The 21,367-nt window shown below is 53.3% G+C and overlaps 7 protein-coding genes across 7 annotated transcripts; 4 read left to right on the plus strand and 3 right to left on the minus strand.

The window, feature by feature from the left end:
* Positions 1-1,217: 1,217 nt before the first annotated feature.
* JCM15063_004258 (uncharacterized protein) lies at positions 1,218-1,703 on the minus strand (the record flags this gene model as incomplete). Its single annotated transcript, XM_076680725.1, has 2 exons — positions 1,218-1,379; positions 1,452-1,703. 2 exons carry the CDS (start codon positions 1,701-1,703, stop codon positions 1,218-1,220), a joined length of 414 nt encoding a protein of 137 aa, XP_076532124.1.
* Positions 1,704-2,115: 412 nt separating this feature from the next.
* Positions 2,116-5,919, plus strand: JCM15063_004259 (S9 family peptidase; the record flags this gene model as incomplete). The annotated part of the gene is made up of 14 exons (XM_076680726.1): positions 2,116-2,430; positions 2,506-2,704; positions 2,767-2,873; positions 2,943-3,296; positions 3,358-3,870; positions 3,936-4,177; positions 4,247-4,443; positions 4,506-4,553; positions 4,617-4,836; positions 4,915-5,109; positions 5,181-5,235; positions 5,295-5,584; positions 5,659-5,749; positions 5,842-5,919. 14 exons carry the CDS (start codon positions 2,116-2,118, stop codon positions 5,917-5,919), a joined length of 2,904 nt encoding a protein of 967 aa, XP_076532125.1.
* A 577-nt stretch (positions 5,920-6,496) lies between these two features.
* JCM15063_004260 (uncharacterized protein) lies at positions 6,497-9,112 on the plus strand (the record flags this gene model as incomplete). Its single annotated transcript, XM_076680727.1, has 8 exons — positions 6,497-7,517; positions 7,580-7,654; positions 7,717-7,933; positions 7,999-8,228; positions 8,293-8,519; positions 8,577-8,629; positions 8,700-8,780; positions 8,854-9,112. 8 exons carry the CDS (start codon positions 6,497-6,499, stop codon positions 9,110-9,112), a joined length of 2,163 nt encoding a protein of 720 aa, XP_076532126.1.
* A 4,630-nt stretch (positions 9,113-13,742) lies between these two features.
* Positions 13,743-16,302, minus strand: HFD1 (hexadecenal dehydrogenase; the record flags this gene model as incomplete). The annotated part of the gene is made up of 12 exons (XM_076680728.1): positions 13,743-13,888; positions 13,979-14,070; positions 14,177-14,297; positions 14,367-14,498; positions 14,585-14,877; positions 14,942-14,952; positions 15,024-15,335; positions 15,403-15,470; positions 15,545-15,574; positions 15,632-15,836; positions 15,917-16,009; positions 16,270-16,302. 12 exons carry the CDS (start codon positions 16,300-16,302, stop codon positions 13,743-13,745), a joined length of 1,536 nt encoding a protein of 511 aa, XP_076532127.1.
* A 217-nt stretch (positions 16,303-16,519) lies between these two features.
* On the plus strand, positions 16,520-17,660 carry JCM15063_004262 (phosphatase PAP2 family protein; the record flags this gene model as incomplete). Its single annotated transcript, XM_076680729.1, has 4 exons — positions 16,520-16,885; positions 16,957-17,092; positions 17,150-17,212; positions 17,275-17,660. 4 exons carry the CDS (start codon positions 16,520-16,522, stop codon positions 17,658-17,660), a joined length of 951 nt encoding a protein of 316 aa, XP_076532128.1.
* Positions 17,661-17,875: 215 nt separating this feature from the next.
* On the plus strand, positions 17,876-18,808 carry JCM15063_004263 (ankyrin repeat domain-containing protein; the record flags this gene model as incomplete). The annotated part of the gene is made up of 2 exons (XM_076680730.1): positions 17,876-18,074; positions 18,360-18,808. The coding sequence occupies 2 exons, from the start codon at positions 17,876-17,878 to the stop codon at positions 18,806-18,808; spliced, it is 648 nt and encodes a 215-aa protein (XP_076532129.1).
* Positions 18,809-18,926: 118 nt separating this feature from the next.
* On the minus strand, positions 18,927-21,257 carry JCM15063_004264 (tetratricopeptide repeat protein; the record flags this gene model as incomplete). The annotated part of the gene is made up of 6 exons (XM_076680731.1): positions 18,927-19,325; positions 19,403-19,639; positions 19,713-19,890; positions 19,965-20,105; positions 20,172-20,969; positions 21,211-21,257. 6 exons carry the CDS (start codon positions 21,255-21,257, stop codon positions 18,927-18,929), a joined length of 1,800 nt encoding a protein of 599 aa, XP_076532130.1.
* Between the last annotated feature and the right edge of the window lie 110 nt (positions 21,258-21,367).

A 21,367-nucleotide genomic window follows, 5' to 3' on the forward strand; every position in this document is an offset into this window, starting at 1 on the left:
CCTCAGACGAAAGAAGAGTGGTGACATTGACTACGGTGCGTAAGCTAAGCTTGCGTTGATGTTTTCACTAGTTCTCTGCCCCGAAACTTGTTGACCGGCGGCCTTGTAGTCTTGAAACCAGTATTGAAATCCTTGTAGCGCTTCCTCAATCCCCTCCGATCGCGCTCTCATATACAGAGGGTATACCCCCTTCCTTTCTTCCCTTGCGAATCTCTCATGCTCGAGCTCCGTAATGCGTAACTCGCGGTGTTCAAGGCGTAACTTGAGTCTCTCGAGTTCTCCCTCCGCGCGTGCTCGCTTTGTCCGTTCCTCGAGCGCGAGTCGTCCGTGCTCGAGCCGCATTTTGTGGATCTCCTGAAGGTGTTCCATTTTAAGGGCATCGAAATCAATCCGTTCTTGTCGCCGTAAACCCCTGTTCCGGGCATGATTTCAGTCAAAGAGCAAGATGTAATATTCGAGCGAGGAACGGGACTTACGCCGCCGAAGGTGCCGGAGATATCGATGGCGATGACGAGGAAACATCGCTCGACTCAGCCTCTTCCATCGAACTTGAGGCGCCACTCAATGGGCTTGTTGCCCCACTGTATCAAAGAGAACCGTGTCAGACAAGCTTCCGATCAGAAGGAGAGAGAGCTTACAGAGGGATTTTCTTCTTCTTGCTCTTCGTCTTGACCGCATTCTTACTGATCGACCTGATTGTCGTAGGTTTCTCCTGATTTCTGGTCGAGGAGTGGTGACGGGCTCGGTCGTCACGTTCCTTGATAGATGACGATGCGCCAAGATGCGGTGAAATCCGCGATATCGTTCGCCGCCGATGTCGCAACGGGTCGAGTTCACTTTCAAGATGATGATGGATTGTGGCCGAATTCGTAGCTATAATAAGCCAAGATGCCGGGTCGTGCGTTCTATGCAGCTCGAGCATCCGCCAGTAATACGGAGTGGCATCGATTAACTTTTCTGTCTACGAAAGAACTGTTAGTCGTCTCTTCATCTCGCGCGCGATGCACACAAAGCGCATCACAGGAGTGGAAGGGGCGGACGGGAGGAGAGGAGGAGGGAGAAGCCAACTCACGACCCTCTCGCTTCAGCTGCTCGTCGTGAAGGAGACTCAATTCCTCGCGCGTTACGCCGAAAATAATGCCAATTCCCAAATCCATCAGTTTGTCAGTAGTCGACTTGAACTTTCTCGACGTTCTGTAGTCAGGGAAAAACATGCGTCAGCCAAAGAGCAGAAAGAGTTCTAGCTCGAGCGCGAAAGAAAAGGGAAACACTCGCCTTTTCCACCACGAGGACGTCGATTCAACCAAGACTTTGCGTTCGTCGTGATCGTCCCAGAGCAGACCATACTCGTCGTTGTCCTTGGAGACTGTCTTTGCGATCTGTCCTTCCGATTCACGGTCAGCGAATTCGGATCGGCAGAGATGTGCGGATCAGAGAGGACATTTGCTCACTTTTGACATGCATTGTATCTGTGTCGGTCCAGCACCACCCTTCGTGAAATGAGCCTCACCGCAGAGGGCCATGCCGATGTCGTCGTTCTTTTCGATGAAGGCGAGAGCGACATCGGCAAGGAACTCGGACCGCTTGACGCTCGGCGCCGGCTTTGATGATCCCTTCTCAGTGCTCGATGTCTTGTGAGCCGATGCGGTCGAGGTGGTCTTCTTGGTAAGCGCGGAGGAGGAGTGGCTGGGCGTCCGGCCCATCGTCGACGTCAAGTTGATGCCCTCTGCAGGGTCGAAGCCGGGGAGCACGAGTAGTTTCAGACGCTTTGAGAAAAGTTGACGTCTCCTCCGTACGCTCGGAAAACGCGGAATAGGAGACGAAGAGGGCGAGAAAGCGGAAGAGACAGTCGCGTACTCGCGAGAAGGAATCAAAAATCATCGGATGTGCTCGCGCTCCAACGCGCGCTGCCGTCGTATCCGCAGCCAACAATCGTCACGTGTTCTCCCCCCAGAGTCGGGTTTCTACGCGCTCACGTTCGACTAGCATCCACACAGAGCGGCACCATCCTGTGTCGCGTACCAGCGAGTCCCGCCAGTCCGTATCGCCGCAGACACAGCTACTATCTTGACCTCGTCCCTTTCGGAACCTCGTACCCGGTCTAGGTAGTCGACGATGCCTCCTGACTACGTCGCCCTACCACCAGACGTCGCTCCGCTATCAGACTCGGCTGCCGCAGGCGATCCACCTACACTTCCGAAATCAGTACCCCTGCGGCCTCCTTCTTTCCAAATCCCCGATCCCTTCGCTCCCTTGCGGCGAGCCAGGCAGTCCATGGGCACAGACGGCGACGATAGCAGCGAGTCAGAATACGACGACGAAGCGACCATCTCTGATGAGAAAGTCATGCTCATGCGGGGAGGCGATGCGCCAGCTCATCTCGACGAGAACGGACAGGACTGGCCAGATCGCACGCAGGCCCGATCTACGGTACTTCCTTCTCTTCATGTATCAAATAGTACAGGAAGTTGTCGAAGCTGACTCTCGTTCATCGATCGAGCGCAGCGACGGCGATTCATCTTGGGCGCAATCGTTGCCATTCCTCTCTGCTTTCTCTTCTCAGGCTTAATCGTATCCAATATCATCTCGCCGCCGACTGGGCTACACACCTTCAAGGGACAAGGGTTGAAAAAGATCACACGCGAGCACCTCGAAAATGGCACCTTCTACCCCGATAGCGTCGAGCTAGCGTGGCTTGCTGAAGGTCCGTTCGATCCCCTTGACCGCGAAATTACCATCAAGTCCTGATGTCACTGCCTGTGCTAGCTGGAGACGGGGTCTACAGCAAGCGGACGGAAACAGGCTCCATCATGCTCTTCGACGTGTACAAGAACGAATCTCGAATCCTTGTCGACGGCAACAAGATCCGCGATGTGCGTGTCCGTGAATCGTATCTATATTGACCATGCGCTCACAATGTACTAGTGCGACCGTATGCATAGGCTGATGGCACAAAGCTAGAATGGTCTCGCTTCAGAGTGTCTGCAGACCTACAATTCATCCTGTTCGATACAGAATGGACGAAGCAGTGGCGTCATTCAACCTACGCGAACTTTTGGATTCACAATGTCTCTGCATCGACTACCAAACGACTGCGTGGCCCTTCGTACCCTCCCCGGACTTCCTTTGCCTCGTTCTCCCCCAAGAACCATCATATCGCCTACGTCCATTCGAATGACCTGTACGTTCTCGAGAGTCCCCCCGCATCGGGACAGAGAAACGATGCGATCAGGATCACCCGTGACGGGAGTGCGACAACGTTCAACGGCGTGCCCGATTGGGTATACGAAGAAGAGGTGAATCAAGCCGAGTCTGGATTTCAGGCTCAATTTTGCTGACCCTGTTCGACACGCTTAGGTGTTTTCATCAGACGTGACAACTTGGTGGTCTCCATCTGGCTCAAAACTCGCATTCCTTTCGTTCGACGAGGAGCAGGTCCCCGAATACGAGTTCCCAGTGTACAATTCCGACTGGTTCGTTGGAGGTGCCGACACGTACCCTTCGCACACGATCATGCGATATCCGAAAGCTGGATATCCCAACCCCAAGGTCCGCTTGCGCGTCTTTGACCTCGAGAGGTTCTTGACCGACAGGACCTCTGAGTGGTCCGACGAGGAAGGCGTCCTTCGAGCGACAAAGGAACTCGTGCTGGACAACCCATTCCCAGAAGACGACGTGATCATCTCGGAAGTCGAATGGATTGGTGCAGACGAACTCATGGTCAAGGCGACCAACCGGATCGCCACGATCGAGCGAGTAGCGCTCTTCAATTTTGACCGCAACCTCGATGATGGTCAGAAGAGCGTCGTCGTTGGCAAGGTCGTGAGATCTGTCGATTTCGATAAACTCGATGGAGGTTGGGCCGAGCCCGTAAGCAGTTTCTACGAGCTGCTCGAGTGTCAGGCGAGTCACTGATCGCAACGCTTTCCTTGCAGGGCTCGAACATCGTCGGAATCGCCTCGACAGTACTTTTGCACTCACAGGCGAACGACTCAGAATCGTCAGCGTCGATTCCGTCATACCCTCCAGGCTACCTCGATATCGTTCCGTCTCCGTCCGGCTTCAATCATTTGGCCTACTTTTCACCTGCCGATTCGAAAGAGCCAGTCTTTCTGACAGAGGGAGACTGGGAGATCGATGGATCCGTTCAGATGGTCGATGTACAGAGAGGACTAGTGTGCGTCCTCTCTTCAGCTTTCGGTTTCTACGTGATATTCGGCTAACCCAGAATGTGCGCTCTGACCAGCTATTTCATCGCTGCAAACCCCTCGATCGAGCGCCACCTGTTCTCAGTGCCACTACCGACTTCGCTCGCGCAGCTTTCTGATTTGAAAGCGGGCAAGACTGAGCTACCTGCACCGACCCCTCTGACAGATACGAGCGAGCGCGGCCGATGGTCCGTCAGCTTCTCACCCTTTGGTGGGATCTACCAGCTGGATTATGGTAATTCCCTCGGTTTCTTTATCCCTTCGCCGTATTGACAAGAGCTAACGGTGTGCACCCAGAGGGACCGGGAATACCGTACCAGAAGCTCGTCAAAGTCGAAGACCCTGGTAAGCCGTCCGTCAGGTATCCTGTGCGAGTTGCACCGCCTAATCTGTCCTTGCTTTCAAAAGCCTACACACATATTCTAACAGACAACGCTGCGCTCCGATCGATCGACTCGAAATTCCAGCACGCCGAAATCAGTTATCCCACTGTTGCGATCGAGCCAAAGTTCGAGATGACCGAGGGTTCTTCGGCGAGACAGAAGGAGATCACTCTCGATACGATGGAGCTGCGTCCACCCATGATGGATGTTTCAGGACGCACCAAGTATCCAGTGCTTTTCCAAGTGTTCGTTTGACTAATTCGTCGTCTTCTTTGCCTTGTTAACGATACACCAACTTACCGAGTGCGGTTCTCATGAAACAGCTACGGCGGACCCAACAGCCAAACTGTCACAACGAAATACCAGAGAGATTGGCAACACTATCTCTGCTCTGCCCTCGGCTACGTGATTGTCAGGGTCGACCCACGTGGGACTGGATTCAGAGGCAGGAAACATCGAGTTTTGGTCAAGAACAGGCTGGGAGAAGTCGAGAGAAGTGATGTGATCGCCACGGCTAGGTAAGTGAAGCATCCCGACGAACAGTCAACAGCTTCACCACTGATAGGCGTTCAAATTCGGAACTCCACAGGCAATGGGCAGACTTGCCTTACGTCGATGAAAAGCGCATTGCAATCTGGGGATGGGTGAGTTTGATTCTGCTGACTCGCTTGCGGATCAGACTGATATTTTGGCATTCTCGCAGTCTTATGGCGGGTTCTTGACGTCCAAGGTGATCGAGGCCAACTCGTCGGTCTTTCAACTCGGCATGGCGGTTGCGCCCGTCACCGACTGGCGCTACTACGACAGCGTGTACACGGAGCGCTACATGTCGACACCTCAGCTGAACCCGGGTGGTTACCAGAACAGCTCGATCTCGCAAATGGACGGGTTCAAGCACGCTCATTTCGCGCTCGCTCATGGCAGCGGAGACGACAACGTGCATTTCCAGAACACGGCCGCGCTACTCGACAAGTTTACGGTCGCAAGAGTCCGGTGAGCCTTCCGGAAGTGGGCTCTTTCGAAAGGATGCAGGGCGACTGATGCTTGAGATACGATCCAATTGTTAGCGGATTTGAATTCCGGCAATTCACGGACGCCGATCATTCAATGGGATTAAGAGGAGCGTATTGGGAGCTTATGGCCTGGTTGGAGAGTGTCGTGAGTACCACTTCTGGAAGCGCGAGCGGGCCTGCTCGTTGAAAGCCACGACCATCTCATTGACGGCAGTTTGCGACACGGATTGTTTTCAGCTTGTCGACAATTTCGGGGAAGGCGGACGAACGAAGGCCAAGTGGAAGCTGAAGGCGGAACAATCCGAGCACGACTAGACCTTTATGTTGTACATTTCCTGGGGCTCGCATTGCTCTCGAGTCTGCAGGTCGTCGCTTGAGAACGAGATCAAGTAATATCCGGAACTAGGCTCAGAGAACAACCCAAACGCAAAGGAGAAACAGAGTTTCTTCCTGCAAGTGCAACTGCGGCGCCAGAACATTTCTCGAACCTGCTGCTACAGGAACTGTAACGCAGCTCTAGCCGACTTGCATACTTTGCGCATTCTCAGTGCAGAAAGACAAGACATCTAATGAGATGGCCCGCGGGCGCACTCCTGTCGACTCTTAAGCGACAACCGAGGAAGGTTCCGTCTCCTGTGCAAGGGCCCCGCGCTGCTGCCTGCATGCCAAGTGGCGGAACTCCTGAGACAACTCAAAAATGCCACGGGACTTCCGCTTCGAGCGAATTCAGGGGTCAAATGTCTCATCGGGACCCGGAGTTTTTTTCTTTGGCTCCGGTCGTCCGTGCATGCATGCGCAAAGAATGACCCTTTCAACTTGGCCATCGTTTCCGCTTACAGTCTCCGTCACTCGCTAACACCGGTAGCTTTCGCTACTCTGCGACTCACCGTCAATGTCAGCTCGCTACCTTGTCGACCGGTCTACAGCGCTCGAGAAGATCAGGTCGGACGAAAAGGTGTCTGTCCTTTGTCATGATCCAGGCTCGTCAACCTCATCGTCAGCGAGAACATCCATTAGCACGCCGGAACGATCTCAAACGCCCGACTCTGCTTACTCTGACGAGCGCCTACTGAACCCCTACTCGACTCCGCTCGCTGCGGCTTACGCACCGTCATCTCGACAGAATTCAATCTCAACGCAGGCGCGATACTTTCGAAGGTTGTTCTGGACGCAGCGATGGAACAGCAGGGTCATGGCTTTGGTCCTTAGCGCATTCGCAGCCTGCGTGTTCTTTTGGCCAGAGAACAGGCGGGATCCGCGCAGGGTGATGTTCACGGTACGAGGCGCAGCCGATAGTTTGCGGGAGCGCCAATGTCGATTGTTCCCGCGAATGAAGAGCTGCTCCGACCCGTTCCGTCGACTCAAATATACCGACGATTCGGGTTTACTCGTCTATCCCGCCAAACTTGCCGACCCTGCATCGGCTCCCACGCTCGATGCAAACCCTACGCCGCCCCCTCAGCCTCATCCTATTCACTATCTCATTCATTCGGCGGAGACGCTATGGAATGAGAAAGTTGCTTGCCAGAGCAGAACTCTTTCCGAAGCCGTCGCGGAGTACACCCGCCGATACGGCCAAGCACCACCGCGAGGCTTCGATGCGTGGTTCGCGTTCGCCACTCGTCACAACGTTCCACTCATCGATGAGTACGACTCCATTCATCGGCAGATCCTCCCCTTTGCCGCTCTCTCGCCAGAGATTCTTCGGAAGCGGAATGCGATGCTGCAAAATACGACGGGCGAGGAAGAGCTATGGTTACATCAGCATACCGTTACGGTGAAAATCCGCGAGCATGGACAGAATGTGACCGCAGATGGCCCTATGCGCAAGGTCAACTATCGCGCGGACCAACTACTCGAACTACTGAAGGGTATCTCCGAATTCTTACCCGACCTCGACTTGACAATCACTGGTGCGATCCGTTTCCTTTTCGGTCGCGCGCTCGTTCAATTTCTGATTTGCCGTTACCTGCAGGTCACGATGTGCCATGGGTAACGATGTCTGGGGAAGCGAAGGAGGAGCATACTGCTGCAGCACAGCGAGGTCAATGTGAGTCTACTGTTCGACCTGAGCTGTCTCCACGATGCTGATATCGCTGTTTCTCGCGACAGGGATCGATGACATCGCCACTTATGTCAATGATTGGTCTCTAGAAGGTTTCCAAACAATCTGTCCTCCTAATTCGCCAATCCGGGCGAAAGGCTCGATCTATGAGCGGCTCGAGCCTGTACGCCCTGATGCAATTTCCTTCATTGGTCTCGATCACCGAAAGACGATGGACATTTGCAACTTTCCCGACAATCAGCCGCTTCATGGTTACACTTCCTGGTCCGAGCCTTCTTCTCACAGAGCACGACTTGATACCGTTCAACTAATACAACATGTCGATTCAGGAACGGTCCTCGACCAGGCATCCTCTTTCCCCTGTTCTCGTGGACGTCCTCTACGCTCAACACCGACTTCCTACTGCCTGCGCTTGAGCAGTACGAGCGAGCGGTCGGACCCGATCCTATCTGGAGCAAGAAGAAGTACAACAAGGCGGTGTGGCGAGGGTCGACTACCGGGAGTGATCTGACGATCGCGCACGCTCGAAAGTACAGTCAGCGAGTTCGACTCGCTCGAGGTGAGTCCCCCACTTCGGCGGACTCGAATACTAATACTAATACCTGCACTGGTATCCTCGGCAGTGCCGCTCGCGACTGGCGAAGTTACAGTCCCTCTTGCCAAGGACGATGGACCGAATTTACTTGGCCCCGTTCAGGATTACACAGCATCAGCTCGTGCTTTCGCCAACGCTTATCTCGACATCAAATTTCAAGGCCGCGCTCAACAGTGTGGTGATGCTGAGTCATGCGCCAGATTCGAAAAAGACTTCGAATGGGACGGCTTCATGTCGGAAGAGGAGCAGAATCAAGCAAGTCCTTCTCGCTGTCTTTGGTTCAGCGCTCCTACTAACCCAGTGTGCGAACAGTACAAGTACGTCATTGACGTTGATGGCAACGGATGGAGTGGTAGATTCCATCGGTTAGTCTTTCTTGCGCTGTACGAGGAAGAAGTGCAACACATGACAGCTGAACACTCTGTTTTGTTACAGTCTCATGGCGAGCAATTCGCTCGTCCTCAAAAGCACCATTTTCCCAGAGTGGTACGCAGACAGAGTACAGCCATGGGTCCAGTAAGTCGATCTCTTCTGATGGCTGTCCGGAACGAATTCTGACACGACGCTGACCGGAAAACTCTTCTTCCAGCTACGTCCCCCTCAAGGTAGACTATTCGGACCTCTACCCAATTCTCGCCTTTTTCCAGGGTTCTCCTCTCGACGGCTCGGGAGCCCACGAAGACCTCGCCGAAAAAATCGCCACTGCTGGTTCGGGGTGGGCTCGTGATTTCTGGCGATGGGAAGACATGCAGGCCTACCTCCTGCGCCTCGTCCTCGAGTATGCCAGAATCCTCAATCGTGATGCGCCTGGCGCCACGAACTGGGATTACGTGCCTCTGTCTTCCTAAAGGGCATTATACCCTAGACGCAATTTCTCTTCCTCTCGATACCGTCAACGCATAGTCTTTGTTCCGCATCATTCGTTGCCTTGATACCGTTTCATACCCTGTTGTTCTCTCACTAGTTGTAGGCCACCCTTTCCTTTGTAGTTTCGAATTAAGAAATCCAATATCAACCGCACACAGGTCTGCACTCTTCGTCGATAGGTCGGCCTCGATGTCTCGTGGCTTGATTGAAGTGGCACAATCGCGGGCTTTGGCGTGCTGAAAGCCGGCATCCACGCAGTCCGAGCCGGGATTCTCGTTGCTCGATCTGGAGCGGCCAGCTTCTCACCCGTGCGTCGACGCCGGCTTTCAGTCCGCCAAGAACGGCGATTATACCAAACGCTTGAGCCGTCAGACATCGAAGCCAACCTACCGGCGAGTCTTGGAGCGGTTGCCTTCGAAATGCAGGACTATCGTCGTCAATCCGTACCTCGTTGGCCTCGCTCGTTCCGCCGCCACAGGGACTTCCGTGGAAGGCATCGAGCACGAAATCGATATCCGACAGGCGAGTGCGGCGTTCACTCGCATCCGTGCACGCTTAACTCTGCACAAAGGCATCTGATCATACGATTACGAGCCCTTTCAGTTGTCCGTCTAGGAAGTTCGGCATAGCTGCTGCTTCTGAGCCTGTCTTTGGTAGCCTTTCAACTTGCCCGAGGAAGAATCTACTGGAAGTGTCGACTTGTGCGATGTGTAACACGCCGGCGAGTATTTCATCTCGCACTTTCTCGAACACTCGAGAACTCTCCCGATACCTTTCGTTTTGTTCTCCAAGGTTCTCCCTCTCTGTTCGCTCTCCTTTATAAACCTCCGTAGCCTCTCGTTACTTCTCTTAGGAGAGCGAACAAAGAGAGAGAACCTTGGAGAACAAAACGAGAGGAATCGGGAGAGTTCTCGAGTGTTCGAGAAAGTGCGAGATGAAATACTCGCCGGCGTGTCACACATGCCCTCCCCTTAAGGCCTGGATGTCCCAGCCAGGTGTTCAATCATCGAGGTCGGGAGAAGGAGGAGACTTGAAGGGTTAAGGGACCCGGTGTCTGCAGCGAAGCGGACGAGGTAGTGTTGGGTCGGAGGTGTCGGAGGATGGGAGGAGGGGGAGGGAAAGCGAACCGGAGTACAGGGAGGGAGGGTGGAGAAGGCGTAGGGCGTCCGTAGCTTGATCGTTCTTTTGATAGAGGTCGATCACGTCGAACAAAGTGGGGGAAGAGCCGGGAGTGATCGACGGGTATGAAGGACTTCGGAGGAGGTCGAACGGGAGGGGCGGAGGAGCCGGGGAGTGGTCGACGGGCGTTGGCGATGTCTCATCAGCGGCCTTTCTCTATTTCCCCACTCCTTCGACTGCACTTCGATTGTATGCTTCAGGCAAGGGGTTTCGTTGGGAAACGACTACGGCAGACTTGCTTGGTCGCGACTCCCTCTCAATGGGCGCGACGCTAGCGCCTCTGCCGTTTCGAGTCATGCGGTGAAAGCGCTCACTCCCCTTGTCAAGCAAGGGGTCCGAGCTTGTCTGAATCAGTGCGCGACTCCTGTCGACTCGCTCTTGGCGTACAGCCCGTCTGCCGCCTCGACCTCGTCGCCGCAGCACTCCTATCGACGGCCATGAATCCGAGTAGGCACCCTGGAATGGACACATCATCCGCTATGGCTCCCGCAGAGGCTTGAGGCCTAGGAGAAGGCACAGGAGAGAGGCGGGACCGCTTGGCAGGTGAATGAGCATGCAAGCTCTCTCCTGCTTGATGTCACGAACCTCGATATGCGTAGGCACAGGATCCACACTGCCTTCTCCCGGGGTATCCCACCTTGCTGCTGGCTTTCGCGCTGGAGAGGACGAAGCTATTGCGCGCTCAGGCGACTAATCCAGGCGGACCCAAAGTCGGATTGAAGCCGACTTTCTGCTCGACGCTCTTCGTCTATTTCTGCCCAGCCACTCCTCCAACCCTGACGGAAAGCAGCATAAAATCAGCACCTAATGTGTTGAAGATACTGGAATGTACTGCCTCTCGTCGCCTCGCACAAGACCAGGCGAGCATCTGAGACCTTTGTGCCAGCTGCATCGAAACAAACGGGAATGACAAGCTCCCCGCTTCCATTCGACACTCCCGCAATTGCCAATCAAGCTCTTAGATCTCACACTGTAAGCTCATTATTCTTGGAGCCGGAATCATTACGCCTTGACGCGTCGGGTGCGATTAACACAGGTCTCTTCCGGAACGCCTTCGCGTGAAGCACTGATGTCGGAGGCAAGTAGCGAGTTGGAAATGGCTCAACCCTTACGAATACCACCTCGTGAAGTGCCCAGTCGCCCGTCGTCGGCTTCGACTACGGGCAGCTCGCAAGCATCATCACTGTATCATTTTCCAGCCGACGGGAAAATGCCCACAAATCAGACGGAACGAAAGGGATCGGCATCATCAGCTGTCCTCATTGAGGAAAGTGATGACGCGACGAAGACACAGGGCGAGAAGGAAGACCGTGCACGAAAAGCAAAGGCGAAATCGGCAGCGCTCACTTCATTCATCTATAAACTCTTCGAGTGAGTCAAACTCGACAGGCAACTCCTGTATTCTTGCTCTGACCGCGATTGAACGATTCATAGCATCCTCGAGAACCCTAACAACGTCCAGATTATCTCGTACCGAGTGTCCGCGGGCTCGTTCGAAATTCACGACACTGTTGCCTTGGCACGAGACATTCTGCCAGAATATTTTAGACATTCCAAATTTTCAAGCTTCTGCCGCCGTCAGTCATCACGCAGATTCCCTTCATTAGCGTTCTTCGCAACTGACTCTGTTATCTTACCGGACAGAACTCAATATGTGGGGATGGCGCAAGCAGAGACGACACGGCGCTTGGATTTTTGAACACCCTATCTTTCGAGCAGGCCGCCGGGACTTGCTCTCGCAGATCAAGCGTAGCGACGAGCCGGCTAGACGCAAGCCCGAGCCTCCAACAAATTTCCCTCGAGCGAGGCGCCATCGCGGACCCAGGCAGGAGTCGCTTGCTTCCGGAAATGTTGGTCGCAGTGACTCGGGTTCCGGCCTGGGAAAAGGTCGCAATCTTTTTCTTGACATTTCCCTGCCTTCCATTTCGGCATCGGGCTTAGAAAGCCACATTCCCCCTCTCTCTGCACCTCCAGCAATTGGCAGCACTTATGGAAGAGTATTTATTCCCGACGTGGGTCCATGTTCTGCGCCGTATGATCGACCTCCCATACCCTCTCTTCTGTCCGAAGCGCCAATCGTCGATAGACAAGTTACTCGCCATGAACCGACCGAGCCTTCAAGTTCTCCAAAGTTGACAAATTTGCACACATTCGATCGAGGCCCTATCGTTCAACCATTCTTCAGGGAGGACAGCTTTCCGTCTTTGCTGCAGCCGAATCCGCAGACTCAGCTCGACGAAGCGTTAAATCGACTCGCTCTTACCACCTCTTTGCTCGAGCAAGTCTTTGAGAGATTAGAGATAGATGACTCCCACGAGAGTGAGTCTGTTGCAGCTTCACTTCCGGTAGTGGTGACTGACACCCCTCGCGAGTTATTCAGAGTTCCGCTTCTTCCCGTTCTACGTCTTCGATCCTGCTTTCCAAAATCCACTCGTACCGTTGGAGCGCATCAGAAATGCTCACAACTTCACCCCCGGACCGGCTTCTTCTGCGCCAAGCGGATCCTCCTACCCTGGCCCCCAGTCCGATTCTCGTTCTTCAGACCAGTCTCTCGGAAACTTGGTCCCTTCCGCTTCGCGACTACCCTTGAACCGTCGTCCGGTCGAACGATTCTCTCGAGACCCTGACCTTTCGCTCTGGCCGCCCTGTCACGGCAGTCTCGATTCGGCTCCCGGTCTCATCTCTCCCCTCTCCCTAGAATCACACTCGTACGGATCGTTTCCCGAATACCCCTCCAGCCTTTTGAATCAGCACTCCAGATCTACGGCTCCAATCGAATCAAGCCATTCGCGAGAGCATGAAAACCTGTCTCCGCGCACTCGGCGTCATCTAGGCCCGAACCAATCCGTCAGCCCACAGGAACGACCTGTACTCGGTCCAGCTTCGTTCTCCCTCGTCGACTTTGATACCACTCGCCCACACCCATCGGCTCGATCTTGAAAATTAATTCTCTCGCGGTTGGTGTTCTCTCTCGGTTAATATCTTTTGTGTGATGTTCCCTCGGTACCGTCTCTCTACTCCTCATCAACGAAACATCTGGAATGCTTCCCCAAGTCTGTCAGTATCAGCTTTCTTACCCTGTACTGTTGTCTGTCTTGTTTCTCGAAATCCTGTTCTATCCAAGTTTCCCTCCTTATCGGAATTATCTTCTTCCCAATTCTCTTCTATAAGCTTGATCTCTACAGCGAAACCGATCGCTATCTTTTTCGCACGGCATTCGTCATTTCTCCAGGTTCATGAAAGGTCGTACTGATTCGTTTTGGAAATTGACACAAACACACACACGAACAGATACGTACACAAAAGAGCCATTGAGACGAGACAGGAGAAAAAGAAGATAGCGAGAGAAAGACCGAGAGAGAGAAGCGATTGGAATGAAAAATTATGTAGAGAACTGGCCCCTCTTTTTCCTTTTTTCTTTAGTTCTTCCGTTCAGAGCTTGCTTTTCCCAACGCCCTTGAACAGTGCCAATACGGCAGTCAAGGCCGCAAACAGTTTCAACAAGGTCGACAAGCCAAACTTGGTAGGTTTCTTGATGACTGCTTTCGAAGCGAGCATCAAGAACTTGAATTTCTTGTCTACATTCAACCAATACGAGTCAAGTCAGGATCTTTGTCTGTGTTTCGAGACATTTACACACAGAGAGAGAGAGAGATCCCGAAACGAACCGGTGTAAGGAGGGTATCGTGAAGCCATGACGGCATCCATCCAAGTCGGAACATGCGCGAATGCTCGTTCATGCGAGAACGTATCGAACGATCTGTACAGAAGATCAAGTATGCCCGACGAGACCAAAATAATGTCAACACGAGCATATGAGAGAGAAAAAGAGAGAACAGAAGCGGAAGAGAATGGCGTGAACTTGCCGTTTGCCATGATAATTCCCATGGCCTGCTTTGCCCGTACCTCCAAAGGGCAAACCCGGGATCAAAAAGTGAACGAGGACGTCGTTTTGAACGAATCCTCCTGATCGAGTTCTCTCGAAAACTGTATCGTCGATAGTTTGTCAGGTTCCCGTCAGAAAAAGTGGGAGAGAGTGAGGAAATAAGCTTGTACTGTAGTCTTTGTCCTTGGTCGATTGGGTAAAGACATAGATGACGAGCGGGGTGTCACGGCGTTGAACAAAGTGAATCATGGCGTCCTTGTTGGGCATCGTCATGATGGGCAAGATCGGTCCAAAGATCTCGTCTGTTTGACAGAGAAGTGGCGTCTTCAATACTCCTTCTCCTGTGAACCGCGAACAAAAGGGAGAAAACAGAAATCATGTTTCGTACCTGCCATCAACGCATCGTCAGGTTTGACGTTCCTGACAATCGTGACTTCAATCTTGCGTTCCTTGTCATCGCGTTGACCTCCGACCACAACTTCGCCTCGAGTCGAATCCAACAGTTTCGACAATCGTTTGAAGTGGTTGTCGTTGATGATTTTCGAATAGTTGTTCGATTCGAGCAACGAGGTTGATTGCGTACCGGACGAGGGAGATGGGGCTGAGAATTCAGCGAGCGCACGCTTGAGCGCGGCGATCAATTTGGGTTCCAGTTCGGGAGTGCACAGAATGTAATCGGTGCTGCCATGCCAAACAAAGATCAGACGAGAGCTTAATTTCCGTGACGGTAGCGGGAGAAACTTACGAAATACAGATCTAGAGAAAAAAAAGAACATATAAGTCGAAGGAAAAACGGGACTCAAAAGTTGAAGGACTGCTCTACTCACCTGACCAGCGTTTGAGAATTTCGCCCACACAATCCTCCTCGCGGTGACATCGAGGTTCGCATCGTCGAGTACGATCGCAGGGGACTTGCCCCCGAGTTCGAGCGTGACGGGCGTGAGGTGTTCGGCCGCGGCTTTCGAGACAATCTTGCCCACGTTGCCCGATCCCGTGTAAAAGATGTGGTCAAACTGAAGCTTGAGGAGGTGAGAAGTCTGGTCGATCGCTCCCGTGATGCACTGGTACGCCGACGAGTCGAGGTACTTTGGCAACAGACGAGCGATCAAAGCGGCAGTCGCTGGGGCTTGTTCGGCAGGCTATGTGATATCAGGGCGAGCGTCAGTCGATGAGCCAGATCATATGATGGGCGCAGGGGACATATACCTTGACAATTGCCGTACAACCAGCGGCGATCGCGCCGAGCAAAGGAACAAGGAGCAACGTGATGGGGTCTAAGCGTGAGGGCGCAGAGCGGACCGTCAGGATATCTCGGCGCATGGGAAGAGGCAAAGGGTATGATACTTGCAGTTCCAAGTTCCAATGATGAGGACGACACCTGATTGTTATTCGAAGAAGTAAGCACAATGGTTTTGACGAAGCGAGTCTTGCCTACCTTTCGGTTCGTGGTAGACGGCGGGTTTCGCTGCCTTCCACATAAAAACGGTCGAGACTTGGGACGGCTTGGCCCACTTGTCGACGTGGTCGTACACCTCGTTGATCTCGGCTTTGACCGGGTTCAATTCTGCAACGATCGTTTCGAACGCGGGTCGACCAAAGTCGGACTCGAGGGCTTTGACAAACGCATCCTCGTTGTCTTGCTGTACGATGATCAAAGGGTCAGATGAGGGTGCGGATCTTGGCAAAAAGGGAAAAGGAAGAGAGAGAGAGAGAGGCTGACGATGAGGAACCCGAGTTGCTTGATCTGGTGCTTCCTCCACGAGACAGGACGACTCTTGCCTGCGAGGAAAGTTTCGTACACTGTGTTGTACGCCTGTGCAGTGTGCGAGAGACGGCGTCAATACGACGATTGGAGATGGCTCTCGGAAGGGCGAGTGGGGAATCAACAGTCAGAAGGATCGCAGGAGTGGCAGAGGTATATCAAGATAGTGTATAATCTCCAGGGCGAGGAGGTGGCTATGGGAACGCAGCTTGATCTCCCAGGAGTCAAAGGCACGAGCGAGATGAACGTGAAGCGGCTCGCGGGAGCATTGATTGAACCTGCTGGGCTGAGCGGAACGAGGGAGGACTTACAGGCTGAATGTCTTGGATGGGCGTGAATTCCATTTTGATGGCGAGCTGTCGAGAGTAGCGGAGGGAGTGTGGAGCGAGAGTGTGAGAAATGAAAGTCCCCGGCGCTGCGAGTGCCCGAACTCCGAGGAATTCGGAATTCGGATGCGTGGCCTTGCGTTGGCGCGCGCGCGTCATTCGGCCTCGAGCTTCGGCCCTCCACCTGCTGCTGACCCCCTCGACTCGCGTTGCTGTGCCCTCTTCTGCTTCTGCGATGGTACCTCCTGCAACCGACAGCCACACGCGCCGGATCAAGCACGCACTGCGATTCGTCTCCCCTGCGTTGCTCGTCGACTGGATCGTCGTCCTCGCACTCGGCGTCGTGTCGCGCTACATCGAATCTCGCTACCCGTACGAACGACCGCTCGAACCGTACCTCGACGACCCGTACTACCACTACCCGCTCGAACCTGAACAAGTCCCGTCTGGCCCGGGTTCGCGCCTTGAAGCGATCGCGTGGTACTTGCCGCTCGTCATCATCGTCCTCGTCGCCGCCGCACGCAAGAACCTGCATGACTTACACCACGGCGTGCTCGGTCTCGCTGCGAGTCGCGCCATCATGCGACTCACTGTCGAATTTGTACGCCTTTCTCTCTCTCTCTCTCTCAGCCTTGCTCTGTGATTCAAGTCCTGAATGAAATTTTTTGGCAGCTCAAGAACCAAGTCGGAAGGCTGAGACCTTCATTCTTTGCGCGGTGTCACTACGATCTCGTGACCAAGACTTGCAACGTCGTTGGAGAACATGCCCAGTTGCTCCTCAAAGACGGCAGGAAATCTTTCCCTTCCGGTGAGCCAATCCCGCCCCCTTTGACCCTTCGAAACGTACTCATGCTTTATGCTGCAGGTCACTCGTCGACGTCGTTTCAAGGCCTAGTCTTTCTTTCCTTATTCCTCGCCGGCAAGAACGGTCAGTGACTCTCCTCCCCAACGATAATGCCGCTTCTGACTTGCGAATCGTTTGTAATTCAGGCGCATTTGCAATCTCGACCGCGTACCCTCGATCGAGTGCGCTTCAATCTCGATTCCTACGGTTGTCCATCTCGATCGTACCCGTGTTCCTCGCCGCCTGGGTATGCTTGACTAGGTTGCAAGATCACTGGCATCATCCGACCGATGTACTCGCGGGCGCAACGATCGGTACCGCATGCAGTTTACTCGTGTACTCGATCTACTACCGCAATCCGTTCGTCGTACCTCGAGGAGGAACGGCAGCCGAGTTTGGACCCGACGAAGAGCGAGACTCGAGTCTTCGATTGAAAGAACTGGGACAACCTCGAGATGTGTATGGCGCGTTGGAAGGTCGAGTTAGATTACTCGATGACGATGAAGTCCCCGAAGGAGAGGAACAGGCTTAGAGAAAAACCGGTTTATGTAGAACTGTCTTTTTTTCTGTCTGTTTTTCGTGAGACTCTTGCATCTTATTCTTATCTTGTCTATACATGTGTAAACTCACAAAGTCGCAGAGGAGGGTCTCGTATGATAATCCGAATTGTGAGACGGTTGATCAAAAGAAATCACCAGACAATTCTCATCACTTTATCACCACCCCACACCCACACGCCCACACGAAATGACATCTCCTCGACCTACACCTACATCCGATGAAGTGCTCGCCGTGATGGAATGTTTCCGATACGGAGATGTCGAAGAAGGAGATTTCGAAGACATCAAACGATTCTACGACTTGTACGGATCTGAAGCCCTCGCTCAACTGAAGGATGAACGTGGCAACACTGCATTGCACATGGCAGGAGGGAATGGTCACACTGGTAAGATCTCTGATCTTTCTCTAGAAGAGGAGTAGAAGAGAGGGGAAGTTTCAAGATGCTAGGTCAACATCCTCGTCGACGACTGTTCTAATGGCACATTAGAGAGTGATGGGATTTTGGAAGAGGAGCTTGGCGCTCGTGGAGCGCCAGGCGGTCTCAAGGTAGAGTACCTTTAAAAGGCGGTGCTCTCTCCTCTCTCTCTCTCTCTTCTCTTCTCTCCTCTTGTACACACCCGGTTGTAGCGAGCGAGAGAGAAAAGCTGACTTGTAACGCTCCCTGCTGCAGAAATCGTGGAATGGCTCGTCCCGAAACTCCCCATCGAATCGCTCTCGATCCAAAACGAATCGCTCTCGACTCCGTTACACTGGATCGCGATCAACTACCACTTGTCGATCCTGCACGTCGTGTGTCCGTTGCTACCGATCGAAGCGTTCTCGATTCGCAACAAACACGACAAGACGGCAGTCGAGGAAGCCGAGGAAGCTTGTGAATCCCTCGTTGTGCCGGAAGGTCAGGAAGACAGTCCATTGGGACTCGAACGAGTGAAACGGGAGAAGTGTGTTGGGTACTTGTTGGGATGTATGGGGTTGGGAGTCAAGAAACCGACAGGTGGGGACGAAACGAAAGCGGAAGAAACCGAAGTCGCTGGAGTGAGAGTCGAAGATGAGGACAAGATGAGAGAACTGGAACGACAAGCGGAACGAATCAAGTTGGAACAAGAGTCGAAGCGATGATTGATATAATAGTATTCTACATCTCTCCTCTCTCCCCAAAAAAGCGAGAGTTTCCTTATTGTGCATTGGTTTGCGAACGAGAGAAGTGAAAGGAACGACGATAAAGCAAAATGTAAATCTAAAAGCCATAGCTACTGTACCCTCCTCCTCCTCTTCGACCTCCTCCTCCTCCAAACCCTCCTCCACCAAACCCATGACTGTGACCTCCTCCTCCTCCACCAAAGAGATCGTCCATCGTGAACCCTCCTCCCATCCCTCCTCCGAACCCACCCATCCCTCCTCCAAACTGAGACTCGTACGGGTCCATCCCCCCTGTCGGATCACTCTCGTCGATTCCCATGTCAAACTTCCTCCTTCGTTGCGGGTCACTCAAGATGGCGTAACTCGCTCCAAGTTCTTGGAACTGTTCTTCGGAACCTCCCTTGTCCGGGTGCAAGATCAGGGATCGTTTGCGGTAAGCCTTTTTGATCTCGTCATCGGTAGCATCCGTCGCAACTCCAAGAATCTTGTAATGATCCTGCGAGAAGGGTTCAAATCGAAACAAGTCAACCAAATCGGGTTTCAAGGGGGTGGGGAAAGGGGATGGTTGCTGACCTTCATCTTGCTTCGTTTCAATTTTTGTTCCGCTTCTTTGACTTCCTTCTTCAACATGGTTTCGTCGTTGCTACCACTGGGGGCGAGTTCAAACGCAGCCTTGAAATCTCGCACGGCGTCCTCGTACTCTTCCTGTGCCAAGTACGCTCGTGCTCGTGTTCGTAGCGCCTTGAAGTACTGCGAGTTGAGCGAGAGACACAGCGTACAATCCGAGATGGACGAAGCGTACTCTTTCAACTAGACAACCACGAAACGGAACATTCAGTTTCTGCACATTCGGGAAATATCGTAAATGACGCGAGAGACTCACTCGGAGGTACGCGGCAGCACGGTTCGAGAGCAACACGGCTCTGATCGTTTCGTTTTCAGGGTCAAAGTCGATTGCTTCCGTGTACTTTTCGATCGCTTCCGTCGTTTTTTGCTCTTTAAAGAGCGTGTTGCCGGCTTCTTTCAATTGATCGAGTGCTCGAACTCGTTTCATCAAAGTTCTGTAGTATTTTGGCGTCCCTCATGAGCTCGACTATGGCAAAAACAGATCGAGTCGAGCGAGAAGGGTACGTACCTCGCTTTCGAAAAGTCTGGATCATTGCGAAGCGCTTCTTGACAATGCTTGATCGCCTGATCGTGTTGACCCTGGTAGTACAAGCACACGCCGCGAAGGTACAGAGGTTCAGGTTGTTTCGGGTCCAGTCGCAGCAAGTCTCTGGAAAGAGAAGCATTATGAGCTTTATGACACCGCCGGTGAGAGAGAAATAGAATTAGTGCTCACGCGGCGAGTCCAGCGGCTTCATCGTAACGTTTCTTGCCGACGAGTGCCTCGACTTTCCAACCGCGCCACTCTCGAGGGGAGCTACCCCCTTCTCCCAACTCTCGCACGGCGGCGTCGACCGCGAGGAGGACCATACTCCAATCCTTCTTGTCGAGGTTGTCCTTGATCCGTTCGACGTGACCACTGATGCGATCTGCTCGAGTACGCTCGGTCACGATCGCGCGGTTGCTCGGTTCGAGTCGGAACGCTTCTTGCAACGATTGTTGAGCGGGTCCGACCAACCCGAGTGCGAGTTGACACTTGGCCGTACGGAGGTACGTTTTCGCCTGCACTCCTCCATCACTAGATTTGTCTTTGCCTTGAATCGCTTGAACCGAGAGACAGTCCTCGAGTGCGGAACTGTACGATCCAGACCCCATTTTCGCTGCCGCTCGATTCAAGAGGTAACTCGAGTTGGTAGGGTCGAGTTCGATCGCATGAGTGTAGTATCGAGTCGCAGTGGGGTAATCTCCCTTCTTGTACGCCGAGTTGCCGAGATCTTTCTGATCGATCGCTTTCGCAACTCGTTCCGATTCAGTCAATTCCGAATCAGGTTTCGGTTCTTGAATGATGACATCGTCGTCGTCCGAATCGTCTTCCGACTCTGAATGAGAACCGGTTGAAGAGGCAGAGGACGAAGAAGTGGGAGCTGAGAACCCTTGAGTACTGGATTTGGTACCATCGGGAGAGAAGGCGAATTTGAAGTCGCCACTCGGAGTAAAGTTGGTATTCGAGGACGAAGCTCCTGCTTGTCTCGCCCTGTACCAAGGTGAGGAGAGAGAGAGACGGAGTCAGTTTCGCATGTACTCGAGAACATCCTCTTGACGATCTCGACGCGCACTCCGAGTGCACGCATGCAGGTCGAGTGCAAGAGTAGGATGGTTTGTGCGGCACTCGAATCTGTCATTGGGCACGATCGAGCAGATTTTGGACGAGTTGGAAAGTCTCCGTCTCTCGCCTTGTGTGAAAGCTGAGCGTGTAGGAGAGGAGGAGAACGTACTTGGCAGCCTTCTTGCGCGCAGCACCAGACCGGTGGGCGTTTGGCATCTCGACTCGAGTCGGCAGGGGTCGACGCGGCGAGTAATCGAGATGAAACCTTTTAAATAGGCGAGTGAACTAATATTCTGCTATCGCGATCTCTTCTCTGCCTCGGAATG

The sequence above is a fragment of the Sporobolomyces koalae genome, assembly GCF_050403365.1.
Source record: "Sporobolomyces koalae JCM15063 DNA, S_koalae_JCM15063T_v1_ctg44, whole genome shotgun sequence".
Lineage (NCBI taxonomy): Eukaryota > Fungi > Basidiomycota > Microbotryomycetes > Sporidiobolales > Sporidiobolaceae > Sporobolomyces > Sporobolomyces koalae.